The 18,976-nt window shown below is 48.3% G+C and overlaps 1 protein-coding gene across 6 annotated transcripts in view; it reads right to left on the bottom strand.

Annotated features, from left to right (window-relative positions):
* The window catches only part of CDK6 (cyclin dependent kinase 6), a 237,500-nt gene extending 220,315 nt beyond the window's left edge, over window positions 1–17,185 (bottom strand). For 2 of the 6 annotated variants that reach the window (XM_051853341.3, XM_089316161.1), the window contains exons 1-2: window positions 16,737–17,177; window positions 13,709–14,172 (exon numbers count right to left, since the gene is read on the bottom strand). In XM_051853341.3, the coding sequence (XP_051709301.1) occupies window positions 13,709–13,941 (233 nt within the window). In that variant the 5' untranslated portion in view covers window positions 13,942–14,172; window positions 16,737–17,177. Of the gene's footprint in view, window positions 1–13,708; window positions 14,173–14,303; window positions 14,437–15,314; window positions 15,780–16,736 lie in introns of those variants that run through there. The other 4 variants (XM_089316160.1, XM_002713805.6, XM_089316159.1 and 1 more) reach the window with 4 other exon arrangements.
* Window positions 17,186–18,976: the final 1,791 nt, after the last annotated feature.

Raw genomic sequence — 18,976 nt, 5'->3', positions numbered from 1 at the left:
TGCACCAAACTCCGTGCTGTTGAGTCTTTTCCAGCTAATGCCCTAGACATCTTAGAGATAGGCCATTCTCATCATGCTGTGTCTCAATTTCCCCACCCTGTAAAGCCATCAACACATGAAAATGGCTACATCCCTAAACTTGGGGGCAATATTAACCAGAAAAATTTAAAATTTCATACAGAAAAGCATAATTACTTTAAATAAAAAAAACTGCCAACTCCTCTCCTCCACAAGCTCTAGTAACCACTTCTGAGCAGCACATTTGACAACTGACCGGAAACACCACACATTTTCTTTCCTTTTCTATTTACTCTCCCCTCTTCCCTTCCTTCTTTTCATTGACCATGACCAAATGATATCAAGCCCATTAGACGATCACAACCAAATACAGTAAGCAGAGAAAGAAGGTGCCTGGAAGGGTCAGACTACAGAGGCCTGGGGCAAAGTTTATCCTGGGACTGGACACTTGGACCTTATTACTTGTAAGGAAAGTCACAGCCATTCATACCAGGACTTTACGGCTTACATTTGAGGAAAGTACATTAGTATTTTTTTAAAAGTTCACAACCCAGAGATTCTGAAATCATGTCTTCAAACTTCCATCAAAACAATGACATCAAATCAGCAGAAACTGGTAAGAATTTAAAATATTAAATGTTACCATTAGTATCATAAAATTATGTTTATACTTTAATGAAAATAGTAATGGAAGAATTAGCTTAAAAGGAATGTATCTCAGTGTCCACTTATTAGTCATTATGTTATTAAAGTAACTCCTAATTTCTAAGTCAGAAATTTACTACCATCATTATTAGATACTGAACAATCCTAGAGTTTTAAATGTAATACAGGTGGATAGAAAATCAAAATGTATTTAAAATTTTAGTGTTAACATTTTTATTGTCAATAAAAAAAACTGTACGAAGTCTTCAGTCACAGTTTAACTATTTACTCACTTGGTCCTTGACTCAACAGCTATTTATTGAACTAAGTGTTCTACTGACCCAGAGGACAAAGCAGTGAATAGAGACAAAATTCCCTTCCCTCCTACAGCGTATTTTCTTATAGGAAGCAGACATTTAATATTAATTAATGCAAATATTCAAAATATATCTGAGTGACAGGCACAGTGAGCAATTAAAGATGGTAAAATACGGTCCCCGAGGCCAGCGCTGTGGCGCAGCAGGTTGAGGCCCTGGCCTGAGGCACTGGCATCCCATGTGGACACCGGTTCTACTCCCGGCAGCTCCACTTCCCATCCAGTTCTCCGCTATGGCCTGGGATGGCAGTGGAGGATGGCCCAGATCCTTGGACCCCTGCACCCACGTGGGAGACCCGGAGGAAGCTCCTGGATCCTGGCTTTGGATTGGCACAGCTCCGGCCATTGCGGCCATCTGGGGAGTGAACCAGCAGACGGAAGACCTCTCTGTCTGTCTCTACCTCTCTCTGTAACTCTTTCAAATAAAGAAAATAAATCTTAAAAAAATAAATAAATAAAAATACGGTCTCCAAGAAAAGGCAGACAACTATGTTATTTTATTACCAGAGAATTGTTAAGAACAACATTCTAGGTTTATTCATTCAGCAACCAGTGGTTGGAGGGCTTTCTAGACATGCCAGATTTTTCACCTACTTTCACATCACCAGGTTTTAGATTCTGAAGTCAGCCAAGAAACTTAATTGCTACCCCAGGTTCTCTCATCTTTCCCTCAACTTAGTTCATCTTCCTCCACTTTCTTCCCTTTTTTAATAAGCAAACTATCCTTCCAGAGACATGGACACATCTCTATACCATTCTCTATTTGCCTAGTGATAACGCCACCTCTTAATTTTATATCTACTAACATGAAAAAAAAAAAAGCCTATTCCATCTTTCATAGACAGAGATGCTTCTCTTGACCTGTCTCAAAAGCCCCAATTTCTAGGGTTGGAATTGGTATCACTGAGTCAACTGAGCTCCTATAGTGCTTGAGATCTATCCCATCACCCTGAGTCAGCCTACATTTGAGGACCAGAGTGATGCTTCTAAAACATTGCCCCTTCAAAACTGACTGGCTTAGTGGAAAACCCAACTGGCACTGGTTCCAGTCTAATGAGCTACTAGTTAACTAAATAACCGCTGATTAAATCCTATGGGCTTAAAACAATTTGTAATTCCTAGCAGGATGTCACAAATTTGTAGTGTGTGTTATTGTGAAAGAAAAAAAGTGTTATTTCCAAGAAATATGCTCTCTATTCTTGAAGGGACTTACATAATGTACATGCACTTCACTCTCAGATTAGCTCCAGGAGTCTCTCCTAACCCCAGTCTTTAAACATGTCTCTTGGTTTCTCGTGGCTCAATAAGAAAACATCCCATTTTTACCCAAGGCTATTTAATAACCTCTTTAAGTGATTCTACATGGTTGGAATGTATACTGCATCATTTAAAACTCCCAACATGAAACTACCCAGATAGTCTCTTGGTTTCCACTAAAAAGTTCTGAAATAAGCCAATACTCTAAAGTGTAAGTCGGTCCTTGAAATGCAGTCTTTTGTTTTTCTTGTTCTGTTGCTAAGTGTGTTACTGTTTCCAACTTTATCCTTTATACCTTCTAAAAATAAAAGCATTTTAGGAAAAGTAAATGTTTTATACTAATCATTAGGAATGCCTAACACCGAAATTATGAGATTACTTAGCAATAAAAGGAAGCAAAGAAAAGAGAATCCAGCAGAGTTTAGTGCTCCTTAAAGAGAACTGTTTCCTTGCTGCAGAGAGAACTTCTTAATGATTTAAACAGAGTACATGGGACAAAATTTTAAATGTCAGAGGGCAGTCATGCCACAGAACAGCCTCCGAAAATAAACAAGGAGAAATTCCAACGTGTGACATAAAAGTGAATAATTCTGTTGAGATTTTAAAATTTTTAAAAAGAGAAAGAAAGGACAAGCAAAGACTCCAACTCCTCTTTGAGTTAACCTGAACAGTGAAATACAAAAGAAATAATGAAACTCATCAGTTTTGACAATGTGTTCTCAGGAACGTTTGGTCCACAGACCCTCACCCAATTAATCTACCAACAAATAAGGTGCAGCATTGGGTAAACCAGACACCAATGTCCAAAACCCAAATGAAAGATGACATTTTGTAGAATTGCTGTAAATCCAACACACATCTTTTCAGACAGACCTAGCTCCATTCCTGCCTTCACATGCAAGGAAGGTGAAGGCACACATACTATCAATCTCCCCGTTACACTCACCCAGTGCTCAAGTCTGTTTCCCCCAGGAAATTATAAACTATTTGAGGGCAGGAGTTGGTTTTGTCATTACACCTTACACTTATGAAGTGCTTGGTCTTTGTACACATAATTTCATTTGATCACAGTAACTCACTAAGGTCCCAAGAGTAGTAATAATTCCTATTTTATTGTGGGCAAACAGCAGCCAAGTGACATGAGAAGTTCACCCCAAGTCACGCAGCTCATAAGTGGAGGGGTCAGGAGAGAGGCAGTCTTCTGACTCCTAGTTCAAGAGCAGGAACATTTTATTTATTTATTTATTTATTTAATTTTTGACAGGCAGAGTGGACAGTGAAAGAGAGAGACAGAGAGAAAGGTCTTCCTTTGCTGTTGGTTCACCCTCCAATGGCCGCCACGGCCAGCGCGCTGCGGCCAGTGCACTGCGCTGATCCGAAGCCAGGAGCCAGGTGCTTCTCCTGGTCTCCCATGCGGGTGTAGGGCCCAAGCACTTGGGCCATCCTCCACTGCACTCCCAGGCCACAGCAGAGAGCTGGCCTGGAAGAAGGGAAACCGGGACAGAATCCGGTGCCCCGACCGGGACTAGAACCCGGTGTGCCAGCACCGCAAGGCGGAGGATTAGCCTAGTGAGCCGCGGCGCTGGCCAATTTTTTAAGCTTGTTACTACAGAAAACATCATATATGCACACATGAAGAGACCACTACAAGGACTTTCCAGTGCTTCAGCAATAATTATAGCAGTTGTTGCGTCGTTACCCCATTCTGAAATAAATTCCAGACCTCCTAACATTTTTTGGGTCATTTCAATCCAGAGGTTCTCTCTGTGCCACTGCTTTCGTTACATTTAACAAAGAATTTAGATACATGACCAGTACATAGGTACTGATGGCTAGGATTTCACCTATGTTTTAGGCATTATTACCTAATTCTGAATTTTTAAAAAGATTTATTTATTTGAAAGGCAGAGAAGAGAGAAAGGGAGAGAGGGGAAGAGAGAGAGAGAGAGAGAGAGAGAGAGAGAGAATGAGAATCTTCCATCTACTAGCTCACTCCTCAAATGGTTGCAACAGCCAGGGCTGGGCCAGGCCCGGCTGGAACTCCAGCGGTCTCCCAGATGCTTGGCAGGGGCCCCAGTATTTAGACCATTTTCCACTGCTTTCCCAGGTGCATTAGCAGGGAGCTGGATCAAAAGTGGAACAGCTGGGACTCGAACCAGTGCTCATATGGGATGCTAGGGCTGCAGGAAGCAGCTAAATCCACTGTGCCACAATGTCGGCCCCTCCCAATTATGACTTCAAAAAAATTAAATTCTGCATTCCTAAATGGGACATACTCATTTCTCACTCACAAATATTTATGCTGGGCTACAAGAAGCCAGGCACCAAGCTCAGTGCGTGGGATCCAGTGAGGAACCAAACAACTCTGTTCCTTCTTCCAGGAACCTTGCATTCCAAGGTAATGCATCCATGTGTACACGGGCGTGCACACACCAGCCACATATGTCTCAAGGAACTGGAATTATTTCAGGCTGTAAGAGTTATGCCTTTAACTAAACCTACCAGTTTGTCAAGGTAGAATCCCAAATTCTCTGTATACAAATTATAAGAAAACAAGGAAGGCCTGAATGAAATTCAGAATGACCATCACCTTTTAGAACTGAATAGGAAGATTTTACCTAATTCTGTTCTCAATAGTTTTTCCACTATACAAAGCCAAGAAACTGAAATTAGTGGGGAAAAAAAAAAACTACAAGAAATCACGCAACTGATTAAGATGTATTTATAATACCTCATATTCTTACACTTGAAAGTTCAAGTTATTTTCGGCTTTTACTGAACATGTGCTCATTTTCATAGTGTTGATAACTTCTTCACAGTATATAAATTAAACCCAAGACTGCACAGTTAACTATGGGAATACTGACTTAAACCTTTTAAAGTCATTTTAATGTAAACTATGCAGACTGAAGTCAAACAAAACTGAAACTTTCTTTTTTTAGTATTTCAAAAAATTATTTCCCAGGAAACTCTAAGTATAATCCAATGTGTGATCTGTTCTCCTCCTTTTTTTTTTTTTTACACTGCTCAGTACCAACATTCTTCCATGTGATGGAAAGAATCCATATGGTCCCCTCCTTAATAACTGGACCTCCTTCCCAAGACTTTATCCACTTGCTACTTATTTATTTTACTTTCACTGGATGTAGGGTGCAAAAGGACATGATTACAAGATGCTTCTGCCTCAAGGAGCTCACAGCAGGGCCATGAAAGGTTAGAGGCTGGGAAGAAGGTGTCACACGGGTGGGGAGGATTACTAATACTTCTTAAAATAATTTAATTCACATGTGGGGGCATACATATAATGACTTCCATGAAGGAGGTCCACAGTTATCAGGGTCCAGAGGAAACAAAAATGGAAGTACTAAGGAGCACACCACAAAGAAAGTGGCTGACAGCTTGACCTGTAAGGGCAGGTAGCATTTTAACAGGTGGGAAGAGTACTGTGAGGAGTACCAAGGGCACTCTCCAATACTGGTCCTAATTAGTCACAAGTGGATGGAAGGAAGTCCATTTGCCTTTAGGGAATGTAACAAATACACGGAACCCTATCACAGCCAATGCTAGTAGTGAAAGAAAAACAAAACAGTCAGGAGCAGGTGTTTGACAGAGCAGTTAGGACACCACTTAGGATGCCCTCGTCCCTGATTAAGACTGCCTAGGTTCTGGGGCTGGTGTCGTGGTGTAGCAAATAAAGCTGCCACCTTTGGGTGCCAGCATCCCATACGGGCACTGGTTCATGTCTCAGATGCTTAACTTCAATCTAGCTCCCTGCTGATGGTCTAGGAAAGCAACAGAAGATGGCCCAAGTGCTTGGATCTCTGCCACCCATGTGGGAGACCTGAATGAAGTTCCTGCCTCCTGGCTTTGGCCTGGCTCAGCTCTGGCCACTGCATCCACTGGAGTGAACCAGCACATGGAAGATCTGTCTTTTCCCCTCTCTCTGTAATTGACTTTCAAATAAATAGATTAATCAATCTTAAAAAAAAAATGACTACCTAGGTTCAAGCCCTGCCTCTGCTCTGGAGCCTAGCTTCCTGTTAACACACACCCTGGGAGATAGCAGGTGATGTTTCACATGCTTGGGTCCCTGCCATCCATTGAATTCTGAGCTCCTGACTTTGGCTTGGCCTGGCCTGGCCTGGCCTGGCCCAGCCCAGCCCTGGCTGTTTCAGGCAGGTGGGGTGTGAATCAGTGGATAGGAGATCTCTTTTTTTTTTTTTTTCTTTGACAGGCAGAGTGGACAGTGAGAGAGAGAGACAGAGAGAAAGGTCTTCCTTTTGCCGTTGGTTCACCCTCCAATGGCCGCCGCGGCTGATACGCTGCGGCCGGCGCACCGCGCTGATCCGATGGCAGGAGCCAGGTGTTTATCCTGGTCTCCCGTGCTGGTGCAGGGCCCAAGCACTTGGGCCATCCTCCACTGCACTCCCCGGCCACAGCAGAGAGCTGGCCTAGAAGAGGGGCAACCAGGACAGAATCCGGTGCCCCAACCAGGAATAGAACCCAGTGTGCTGGCACCGCAAGGCGGAGGATTAGGCTAGTGAGCCGGGGCGCCAGCTGATCTCTATCTTTCAACTACATTATTTTTTTAAATGGGAGTAAGGAGGAGTTAAAAATATCTATCAGTATTTGAAGGCTCTTTCTAAATAGACTTCATGTGTATACACATTACATTAATACCCAACAGCCTTCCAAAGTCAGTGTTAGCCAGAGACACCATACTTGTTAATGCTGTATGTAACACTAAAAGGACGAAAAGTGTTCATCTGAGTGGTTTATAATGTAATTTATTCTATTTAACTCACTCATTCAGGAAATATTTATTGGCCAACTAACAATTTACGAACACCACGTTACTGATGGATATAAAAAGACATATGCTTGTCAAGTCAGCAGAGTCGTTAAGTTGAAAATACTTTTAAATCTCAGGGTAGTTTTCTCTAGCGTGCAAGCACATCAGTCAGCCTGTTGTGCTAACACCGGAAGTAATCCTGTAACTGAATCCCAACTACCCTCGATTAATTTGTATATGCAATGCATATATAATCACACAAAAAAGTGGCTAAAAATCATTTTCTTTCACATCTATAAAACAAGTTCTCCACAGACCAAAGGGAGTAGGAATAGGTTAAATTTAAGACCCTTTCCAATTAAAAAATGCTCATGTTGGGGCAGGCATTGTGGCACAGTGGGATGTGAAGCTGCCATCTGGGATGCCTGCCTGTCAGAGTGCCTGGGGTTAAGTTCCATCTCTGCTTCTGATCCAGCTTCCTGCTAATGCTCACTCAGGTTTATCACCCAGCAGATGGTGGCTCAAGACTTGAGCCCCTGCCACCCATGTGGGAGACTCAGATGGAGTTCCTGGTTCCTGGCGTTGGCCTAGCCTAGTCCCAGCTGCCGTGGGCATCTGGAGAATGAACCAGCAAATGCAAGATATTCTCTTTCTGTTCTCTGCCCCACCCTCAGCCTCCCACTGCCCTTTCAAATAAATAAAATCTTTTAAAAAAGGATTCCCATTCTATGATTCTAATTCTACTGAATAAAAATCATTTAGTAAAGTCAGGTAATAGATAATTAACACGACTACTTAACTGATGAAGTAAGTCAGTAGTTGCTCAAAGTTAGTCAAAGTATTATAGGCAAAGGATGGGTCAAGAATGTTTATTATCTCAGATTTCCAGTACAAGTGTACACTTGCACAGGTTCCTGCCACATGTCTCACAGGGCTTTTACTTCACTTCTCAGGTGAGAGCAGAAGTCAGCTATGGCAATAAACTGATCATCTTCATAACTGTCCACCAGCTCTTATAAAAATCCTGTCTTACTGCTGGCCTGCCTGCCCCAGCCGACTTAGCATCCATGGTTCATCACTCAAATGGTGACCTTTATGCAGGAATGCTTGTTATAAACCACCAGTGCCCATTTTCAGTGTTGCCTCCTGGGCTTTGGACAAAGCCCAACATACACATGCTACCTTCTCCTGTTACCAATTCACCTGCACCCAGACTTCATCGTTGCTGTGTTCTGCTACATCAGGAAGCTCACAATTAATTTATTTCCCATGGAGACACAGAAACTCATCTGAACCTCAAGAGAAACAGCAACAGTGTGACTAGACTTCAGGATGTACGGGTCATACATATTTGCTTATGTGTCGGGAGGTTGTTAGGCTGTCTCATTTTCCAGTATTATGGTGTTTATTTCATTAAAAAGGTAAAAGGTACAGAGCCAAATTATGTCATATTTCACTCATGAGACAAGTTCTCAGCATTTCAACTGTTTCTACTATTCACTGTCTAAAATGAATTTATGACTACAGATTTAACTATAGCCATTTAAATGATCATAAATAGAATTCCAAACTCATTAAAAGCAAAATTTAACAGATTAATAGCCATACTTTTTTTGAACAGGGCATTCAGCAACTTCCTGAATTTAATTATATCATTTATATTATAGCATTTATATTATAAATTACATATCATTTATTCCTGGCAATCCATTACTTTGCCTACATCTAGTTTGTTTTTTTCCAAACTAGAAATGTACTCATTTGATTCACCTTCTGCCAAACACAAGTCTTTAACTGCTACTCCAATTTAAGAACAGGACAGCTTATTCAAGAACAAGTCGGGAACTTAAAAAACGGCTTGATGGACAGGCTGCTTGACCTCTGGCCTTAGTGTATGCAGCTGTAACATAAAAGGGCTCAAAGATTTACAAACCCTAAGAGCCAAGGTACTACTATGATATGGTGTAAGTATGAGCCATTCCCTTCTTTAAAAACATTCCTAAGGATTTATTAATAGTGAGGTATATGTTTTCTTGTTTAATTTACAAAAAGGAGTGGTTTATTTCTAAGGAGTTGGTTTTCATCAATACTCATTTACCCATGTCTTTTTTTTTTTTTTTTTAAGATTTATTTATTCAAAAGACAGAGATACAGAGAGGGGGGAGAGAGAGAGAGAGAATCTTCATCTGCTGGTTCCCTCCCCAAAGATCATAACAGCTAGTAATAGGCCAGGCTGAAGCCAGGAGCCATGAGCTTCATTCTGGTCTCCTATGTGGGTGGCAGGACCAGGGATTTGGGCCATCTTCCACTGATTTTCCAGGCACATTAGTAGAGAGCTGGATCAGAGGTGGGGCAGCAGGGACTTGAACTGGTGCCCATATGGGATGCCGGCATCACAGGCAGTCGCCTACCTGTTGCACAATTCTAGGCTCTACCCATAGGAAAGTTCTCCCCCAAAATATTCAAGGTCATACAAATTTCCCTCTTAAAAACCATTTTCTCCTTGATTCCAGAGAAAAAATCTAATAATTCCTGGTGCATAATAGTTGTATAAGGATACAATTGCAAGTGTCAAAAATTCAGCACTATCAAGCCCTTCTGCACAAGCAAGGAATAAGGAGAACACCACCGTGAAAACCTGTATTCACTTAAACAACCCAGATAAGCTGGTAACTTTTCAAGGAACGCACAGAGGGTGAAGGAATAAACGTACCTTCAATATACTGAATTAACAAGAGAATTCTGCTTTTCCTGCTTTCATTGAAATAACTCCTAATAAACACATTATTCATCCATAAAACACTTTTATTCAAAGGAGAACCACCTGAAGGCCTGGCTTGACAGAGTTGAATAATACATTATGTTTCTTTTACCTTGTTAGTGAATAATTTTTCTAGGGTAAAAATCATTTTTATTCTCCTTTTATGTTATACATTTCTGAGATGTTTAAAAAAGAGAAAATCAGAAAACTCTCCTTGAATAATCACTGAGCAATGTGGGTGCTTTTTTGTTGTTGTTACTAAAGCAGTGATTAAACAGCCTAATATCTAATATCAATTCAACATAATTAAATATTTAGAGATCGCAGATCTATCCATGGATATGCAATGATCATCAAATTTCCAGAATCAATAACTGAATCTGAATTATTACTGTTACACCAATAAATTGAATCCCAGGGCCAATACATGTTTGCCGTCTTTCTCAGGGCACATGACACTACCACGTCCCTGGGGTACAGTGAGGGGCAAGTACCTGAGAGGAGCAGCACCAGGTGTGATCCACCCAGGCATCTCTCCCAGCACCTTGCCCCATGGTTTTTAAAGAGCATCTCTAAAGGCTTGCTGGGTAAAGGGAGCTCCAGTGGTCACATGTGTCAGTCACATGTCAATGCCTTCTTAAACAGATTGGTTTATATAGTGCTAAAGTGAACCTTAACCCTCAAAACATTTGCTTCTGATTGGTGTTCTGGTTAGCCTGCCTACTCAATCAAGATGCTCTGTAAAACTGGTTAAGTACAGCAAAACAAGACAATCAAAGGCAACTGCATATTTAGAGAGAGGAAAAAAAAAAAAGAACTGCTCACTACATTACAACATAACCTTGGCAAGTGTAGAGACTTCTGCTGACTTCTTCACTGCTGCACCTCCAGCATATTAAAGTGCCCAGCACACAGTAGGGCCTAAATAAATAAACTGCTGATCAAGCATGTCATGTCCCGTCCCCCCCCCCCGTCTCAGGACATAAAACACAATCCATCCACGGAGCGCAGGAGCTCCAACAGAGCTTCATGCTTAAGCCTGACTCTGCCAAAGGCTCTAGGATTTGGGATTAGCAACTGTTAAATAGGAGTAAATTTACACCCCGGACACTAACTGGCTAATCAAGCCTGGGCCTGGGACACATCAAGAATAGGTAAGCAAGAACTTCCAATCCTTGTCTCTGTGCATGCAGGCTGTGTCGGTGCCAGCAGCAACAAGTCAGCGCTCCTGGCAAGTCCATCAAAATTAAATCTTAAACTTTTGGAAAAAAAAACTAATATGTTTATTATGCTCCTTCAAGCTTAGAGGCTTAACTATCTGCGGGGAGGGCCTGTAATTACGATCAATTACTTATGACTTGGAGGCACTTATAATGGCATCTGCCCTTTTAAGAAACATTTAAAGAACCAAGCATCAGCCTGTAAAGCTGATCCTGGGGGCAGCAACAAATCACAGGCTTGGGGTCAAACTGACAACTCTCTCTCTCCCTCTCCGCAGAGAAGAACTGCCGTCACCTGTCCTTGATTTCCTGACTCTGCCTGAACAGAGTAGCCACCTCTGAAACCCGTTACTGCTCAGTGTGCTCAGTGTGGCGATCATGGGAGCCAGTGGTCGTCCCAAGGCAGCGGTGGAAGAAGAAACAGGAAGGAAATGAAACAGGAAGAGAGATCTGTAGCTCGTGAGGGTGACATCATCAATAATTTCCTCAAGTGTCACTGAGCTTCATGGCATATGACTGACAGCCTTTGTGGACAAACTACAGGCTCACTGTACTCAAGTAGCCCCTTTGGCTCCGAAGCCTGTAATGTAAGGGTATGAATATGATTTGTTCTTGGAAAAAAAAAAAAAAGGCCAGGTGCACTGATACCTGCTGGGAACCTGTTCTGGGCAAGCGCGTCCCACTAATCTTCAGGAACACAACGTGTAGACACCTGAAGTGCTTCTAAATGCACAAAGTGTTTTCACACGTGCCATCTCACTTGACCCTCACCAACTACCAACTCCAAGGGGTGGCTGGCACCGCACCGCTCAACAGGCAAAGACAATCTTAGAAAAAGGTGTCTTCTGATTCGTTAAGTAAATCCTCCTGACATTTGCAGTGCAGAATCTCAGTTGTGGCTCAGTGAGAGATCTCTGAAGACACACCAGCCTCAGCAGGTTTCACCCCGCGGGTGGGACGGAGGGGCCCCAGCGCGGCAGCACGGGGCGCGAATTCTCTCCTCCGTCAGGAGAGCGAGTCCTGCCTCGTTAACAACAGTGGTAGTACCACCAGCGTGCCTCTGTAACACCCCCATGCTGGAAGGTCAGATGTGGCAGCTGCCTGGGATGGGACAAAACCAGAAATCTTGGTCTCAAAATTCTACTGGTGAAGTCACCCTTTGGAAGGGCTTAGGCGACACCCTAGGGAAAGTACTAAGTTAGAGGGAGCTAACTGTCCCCTCTACGCCCACTCTGATACCAACAAACACACCCTCAAGGGGTATTTTTTGTTTGTTTGTTTAGTTTTTTCAAAAACACAGAAAAAAGGTAACCTGTCGCTTTAATATGTAAGCCCACCTCCCAAAACACTCTCCCAGTCTCTTTATCTTCGACCTCCACCCTTGACAAGCTGATGGAGAGGTATAATGGAGTCCTATCTTTACAGTCATTTACTACCTTATTTATGTATTTATGATTCTCTGCTGCCTTCCAGCCTGAGTCTTCACTGTCTTGGGAACAAAACACTACACCAATCACCCAGCCTAGGGTAAGAAGAGGCAGGTCACAACCTCCCACGGAGACTGCAGGCACCCGGTCTCCCTGAGCCTGTCCAGGGTTTGGTATTTCAGGTCATTCTCGGGTCGCTCCGTTTTGATGAGTAATGTTAAACTGTTTGACTTTTCACAAAAATATTTAGCCATGCTTATTTACATCACTTCATCCGCAGCGCACGCAGCAGGCACGTAAGTGTTGAGCACAATGCCTCTCGGAAGGAGGGTCTGGGACCTCCTTCTCCCAACGCGTGAGGAGTCCACAACCCGCTCTGCCTCCGTGCATGCCTTTGTGACCTGAAGCCATGCAGCTCCTCTGTTTAAAAAAAAGATGACACAAACGCACACACAGTCAACTGCGCAAAGGGGCGATTCCAGGATCACCAAGAACCCACCATTCCCCTAAGTCTCACTCACTCACACACACACACACACACACACACAGTTTCATTTAATATCTTTAATACCGGTCACAGCACAGCAGAGACTTCAGGGACTGACTGCGTCCCCCACTCCCGCCAGTCACCCAGGAAAAGCAAGGACAAAGAGCACTGAGAATCTAAAGCCACCACACCTTGGACACCCAGCCCTTGGCAGCGGTGGTCCAGGGGCTATGCCAGCCCAGAGAGAAGTGGCACGGACAAGAAGGATGACAGCTCTGGGACGATGCTGTCTGCCACTGGGCGACTCCCCGGATCATCAGTAAGCCATTCTCATTGTGCAACTTTAATACAGAGAAACTGGGTGTGATTAGCAAACATATTCTTATCCGTTTCTGCATTTTTAAAGACCTCATTTGTGCAAGGCTCCACCCTAGAAGTTTTCTCCTCGCTTATCACACGGACAACCTGCTCCCTCTCCTTTGCAGTCGCTTAGAAAGAAAGAAAGAAAGAGAGAAAGAGAGAGAGAGAGAGAGAAAGAGAAAGAGAGAGAGAGATCCCCCGAAAGCCGGGAAACGCGCGCAGCGGTGGTCTCAGGTCTGTTGGTTCTGCCCCCAAGGCCTCCCCCGCAAGGCCCTCGGGGCGGTCGGGGAGAAAACACCGGCGGCACGGCGCCGGCGAAGCCCGCACCTCCCCGGGCCCCCGACGGCGCGGACCCCAGGGCTCACCTGACCACGTTGGGGTGCTCGAAGGTCTCCAGGTGCCTCAGCACCGCCACCTCGCGGATGGTGGAGAGCGGCATGCCTTCCTCGCCCGTCTGCACCCGCACGCGCTTCAGCGCCACGAACCGGCCTCCGTTCTTGAGGTCGCGGGCCTTGAACACCTTCCCGTAGGCGCCCTCCCCGATCTCCGCCACGCACTCGTACTGCTGGTCGGCGCGGCTCAGGCCGTCCTTCTCCATGCCGCCTGCACGCCGCGGCTCCCCGGAGCTCGGTCCCGCTCTCCTCGGCCCCGCCGGCTCCGGCGCGGGCTGGCGCAACCCTGGTGCCGCCGCGGCGAAACTCCGCCTGCCGAGCCGCCGGGGAGCGAGCCGAGCCCTCCTCTTCCCTCCCCGAAGCGAAGTCCTCCGCACCGACACCGAGGCGATCACATAGTCTCCACCCGAGCGCGTCTCGGTCCGGGGTCTTTGCGACTGAAACGGGGGACAGGAGAGAGGACGACAAGTCAGACCGCCCGGGAGCCTTCCTCGGGGTTCCTGCAGCCTCCCCTCCTCCACGGCGCCCCCACGCGCGCCCGGCCCTCTCCCGCGCCGCCCAAGCCTGCCTGGCTCCTCCCGAGCAAAGCGAGGTCACTTTCTCTCCCCGCAGGGCTGCAGCCGTCTGCGCGCGGCGAGGCTGCAGGGGCCCCTCGGGGATGAGCGCGCCGCGCGGGACGCAGGGCAACGGGAGGGGGCGTGCCGAGCGGCCCGGAGTGTGCCGGGAGCGCGGGGGAGGGGAGGCGCCGGGCGCGTCAATGTCACGGCTCCGCGCGGATCCCTCGCGCGCCGCGCCGCCCGGGGGCCTGGACGCGGGTGGGGGCTCCCGGGACCCCGGAGCCCGCGGCCGGGCAGGGTGCGAGAAGGGGTCGTCACGCATCTGCTCGGAAATTGCTTCCTTTCTTTTTCTACTTTCAGTTTTTCTAAGGGGGAGACCTTTAAAGACGCGGCGCACACGTACGTGGTCTCGCCGGGGGCCGAGGCGCCTCGGCCGGGAACGCAATCCTGCCTCCGACTCCGAGGGACCTCCCTGGTGGAAACCCCGGGAGAATCAGCCATCTGGTCGGGGCGGGCTGGGCTGCGCCGGGGTGGGCGAGCCGGAGGCCCTGGAAGGGGCAGCCCCACGTGGGATGCCGAGGGTGGGGGCGAGGGGCGTCCGCCTCCGGGACTCAGCGCGGGGAGGAAGACACCAGGACCGCCGACTCGCCCCGAAGTTTCCAGCCCAGGTCAACCTGAGCCGAACGCTACCTCCCCAGAGGGTGGTGGGGGCGGGGGGCGTCGACGCTGCGCCTCCCGGGCCGAGGGGGAAGGGGCTGCGCCCCCCGGAGCCTGCCCTCGCCACCCTTTCCCCAACCCGCGAGGCCGTCCGCGGCGCCGTGGCCCCCCGGCTCCCGCGTGCAGCCGGGGGCCGGAGCCCTCCGCACAACAAAGCCCCGGAGGGGGTGCCCTCACTTTCCCGTCTCCTCTCAGCCGCCCTCCGCCGCCGAAGGAGCCTCCCTCCCCCGCGGCCGCCGCGGCCTCGGCCGGACCTTCGCCGCGCCGGCCGCGTGTCCGCACTTCCCGGGACACCTCGGCATTACCTGCCCCGCAACCGCGGGCCCGCTCGCCTCCGGCCGGGATTAAAGGAGCAGCGGCAGCGGCAAAGCGGCGCGACCTCCCGGCCCGGCGTGCGGGCGGAGCGGACCGCAGCGAGAGCGGAGCCTCCCACACGCACTCCTTTCACAACGCTCCCCGCGAGCCGAGGAAAGCGCCCCCAGAGCCCGCCCAGGGGTCTGAGCCAGGTCGAGGGCCACACAGGTAGCGGGGGAGCCGCCGGCGGCCGCCGGACCCGCCCCTCCCGCGTCCCCTCCCCCTCCCGCCGGAGTCCGGCCCCCGGCTCCGCGGCGAAGGAAGCGGCGGGGACGTCCCACCCCCGCAGGGAACTGCGCCCGCTGGCCCCGCACCGCCCGCCTCTCCCCCCCGGCCCCCGGGCTGGCGGCTCCGGCCGAGAGAAACGGGAGCAGCAGTGCCTTTTCCCCCCCTCTCCTCCACTTTTTTTTGTTGTTGTTGTTGCTTTCCCACGCTGGCTGAATGTGACTTGACCCCATTTCAAAAAAGTTTGACATAGTGCTTCAACATTTCCGCATTCCTCCGCGACTACAAAGGCTGCAGCCGCCTCCTTCTGCTTTCTGTCTCTGCTCTGTCTTCACACTCAATGAAATCCTTCATGTGCCTCTCCCCAAGCCTGCCAAGCACCGCAAGGGTCGCCACCGGCGCAGCGCCCGGGGGGCCGCGGCGGCGGCGACCGCCACTCCCGCGTGTGCGCACACGCACAGGCGCCCACGTGCACCCGGGCGGCCGCGCCGCGGGCCACGCGTTCGAACGCCGAGGGCTGCGCTCCTGAGAGGGCAGACCTGCAAAGCGAGGCGTCCACGCGGGGCTTCCAGCCGGGGCGCCGGCGTGCACGGCTCCGCGCCTCGCACGCCCGCGGGGGCTGCCAGCAGGAAGCCTGCGTGAACGTGTGTGTCACGGTGGGCAACGCTGGAGCCCACGCCCACGGCCGCACCTCGGCGAGCTGCAGCCGCAGCTCTGGGTTGGGGGGTGGGGTGGGGGGGCGGTGCGCGGAAACACTTTCTCCAGCATGGAGTCCCCTGAGGCGCTGCCCGTTCAGCCCCAAGTGCGGATTCCGCGGATGTCCGAGGAGCGGTCAAGTTCCGTTTGGAGGAGCGGGTGTCCGCGCGCACGGACGCGTGGGCGCTGCCACGCGACCTCCCGTCGGCGGCGGTCTCGCCTCCTCGCCAGACCGGGAAAGGCGCCGCTGCCTCCCCAGAACTGGCCCCCGTGACCGACCGCGTCTCAGTTCGTAAGGGGTTAACTGAGACGACGCGAGGACACTCAGCACCCCCCACACCACCCTACACCCACCCCCACCTCCACGCCGGCCTCGGACCCCGGCGAGCCCGCAGCGCTCCCCCGGGACCCCCCACCCGGCAGCCCACCCACCCGAGCGCCCAGCTCCTCACCTGAGGGGCCCGGTCGCGCCGGGCCTCCTGAGGGGGCTGCGGTGTCCCCGCGACCTCCGCACGTGTCCGCGGCCGCGCGGAGCAGGTAACCGGACTCTGGGGAAGGAGGTACCAGCGCCCGGCTGCTGCGAGGGGGTGGGCACAGCGGCGGAGGGCGGAGGGACTGCGGCGGGCGCCGCCCGCGCCGCTCGCTGGGGGCGGACGGGGGCCGCGGGGCTCCGGCCGGGGCTGGGGGCCTGAGCCGGGGCGGCGGCGGCGGCGGCGGGGCCGGCGGTGAGGGGCGAGGACCCGCGAGGCCGACCCTGCCCGAGCCCCGCCGTGCGCTGGGGCCGGGGGGCTCGCGGCGCGGCGGCGAGCAAGTGTGCAAATTAAAGCCTTCCGGAGGGAGGGGAGGCGGCCGAGCCCCGGCGGCGCTCGGAGGAGCCCCGCGGCTGGGCGCTCCGAGTGGGGGGCGAGCCGGGCGGCGGCGGTTGTTGGGGTGGGGGGGCGGTTAAGTGAAAATTTCCGGCTCTCGGGGAGGCTGGGGTGGGGGATCCTGCGCTAGCGGGGCGAGAGGGCGAGAGTGGGATGTGTCGTCGGGAGCCGCCTGGAGCTGGGCTTTTGACAGGGTGAGGCGGGGGCAGCGGCGGTCAGGGATGTGGACGGATGGGAAAAACACAAAACGGCCCGGCCCCGATTCCGAGGGGCCGACGGGGGTGGTAAATACCCACACTTTCCAAGAAACTGAAAAAAAAAAAAAATCAGACCAAAAAAAAAAATAATAACTCTTCTCTATTAAAAAAAAAAAAAGAAAAAAAGTTTGGCAGGATGCCTCGCAGAAAAGAAAATACTAATCTGTCCAAGCACTTTTCACTTTGAGCATGAGCTACATTTGTTTTGTTTTCCTTCGCTTCCTTTCGGCCTCACAAAGCCCTATCTTTTCCTTTTGGACGGAGGATATGGCTTGGAGATCGGCAGGCACTCTTTGTGGTCAGCGATGCACTTTGAGGGGCTGGCGGGTTCACGGTTAGCCGGGGCTTGGGAGCCTCCGAGGGCTCTCCGAGGTCTTTCTCGGGCGATTAAAGGACCCACATGGGGTGCAAATAACAGAACTGCAAAATAATAGGCACACAAAGGGGAGTGCTTAGCCTAAACGCATTATTGGAATCCTGAAATTTGAAACCCTGTGAGAATGTATGCTTTACCTTCTGAGAAAACCTGAACGTGATTATTTCAGGTGAAAATGAGATTTTGGTGGGGGGAGAATAAAAAGATCTTCAAGATTTACTACAGTGGAGGAAAAGATAACTTAAAATAACTGTCCTTTTTTTGGAAAGAATTCAGTGGTGTTCAAAATCTGTATCTGTAGAAGACTTGAAACCCTTTTAGATTTCTAAGAAGCAAAGCTAATTAAATAAGTAGATATTCCAGGGCTTTGTAGAAAAATTGTAGCAAAATTCTGCTTGAATTGCAAATATTATCTCTAAATCTTTTGAATTAAACCATGTTACTAATTGCACAGATCAAATTTTTAGTTTTATAAAATTGATTCTAAATTACAGTATGAGGTTAGGTTAAAGAAATAAAAATGGATGCTTTTCCATGATAAACATTTTGTGATTCATTATAATAATTTTTTCTTAAATAATAAAAATGAATCATTGTATTCTTTTAAACTTGAGATAATTCATCTTGTTTAAGATCACATCTTTTGAAATAAAATCCTGTTACTGAACAAAATTTTTTTAAAGTTACCTGTAATTTCATATGTGTCATACACTCAAGAATGCAAATTATTACATTTTATATTCATATAAATTATTGGAGCACTACAAATCTGTTGTACTTTAATCTAGAGACACAAATGGGAATCCTCCATTTTTCATAACTGCTCATATCTATGCTTTTTCAAACAAGATTTACTTGCTAGTAACATGTTTATGCAATCCAGAAATAAGTACCAATAAATAGCCATAGGAAACAGCACACAATGGCAAGAATTTATTTGAGTAAATAATTTGTTTAAAACATACTAAGCTGTAAATATCTTTTAAAATTAAAACAAGTGTCTTTTGTACATTGGATTGTGTTTTTATTTACTAAATTTGACAACAACAATTACTGGATTAGAAATTTCATGATTTAGGTTACTAGATTATTTGGGTAAAAAGCAAATACTGAAATTTTATTGAATTAAATAAGTGAATATCCAGTGTGAACTCTCTGTCTGCTTCTTGTTCTGATGTTTCTTGCCTTTTATG

This window comes from Oryctolagus cuniculus, chromosome 16 (genome assembly GCF_051225735.1).
Source record: "Oryctolagus cuniculus isolate XC-2025 breed Fujian yellow rabbit chromosome 16, ASM5122573v1, whole genome shotgun sequence".
NCBI lineage: Eukaryota > Metazoa > Chordata > Mammalia > Lagomorpha > Leporidae > Oryctolagus > Oryctolagus cuniculus.
Note: the sequence above shows the minus strand (reverse complement) of the source record. Positions and strands in the feature narration are given on the sequence as shown.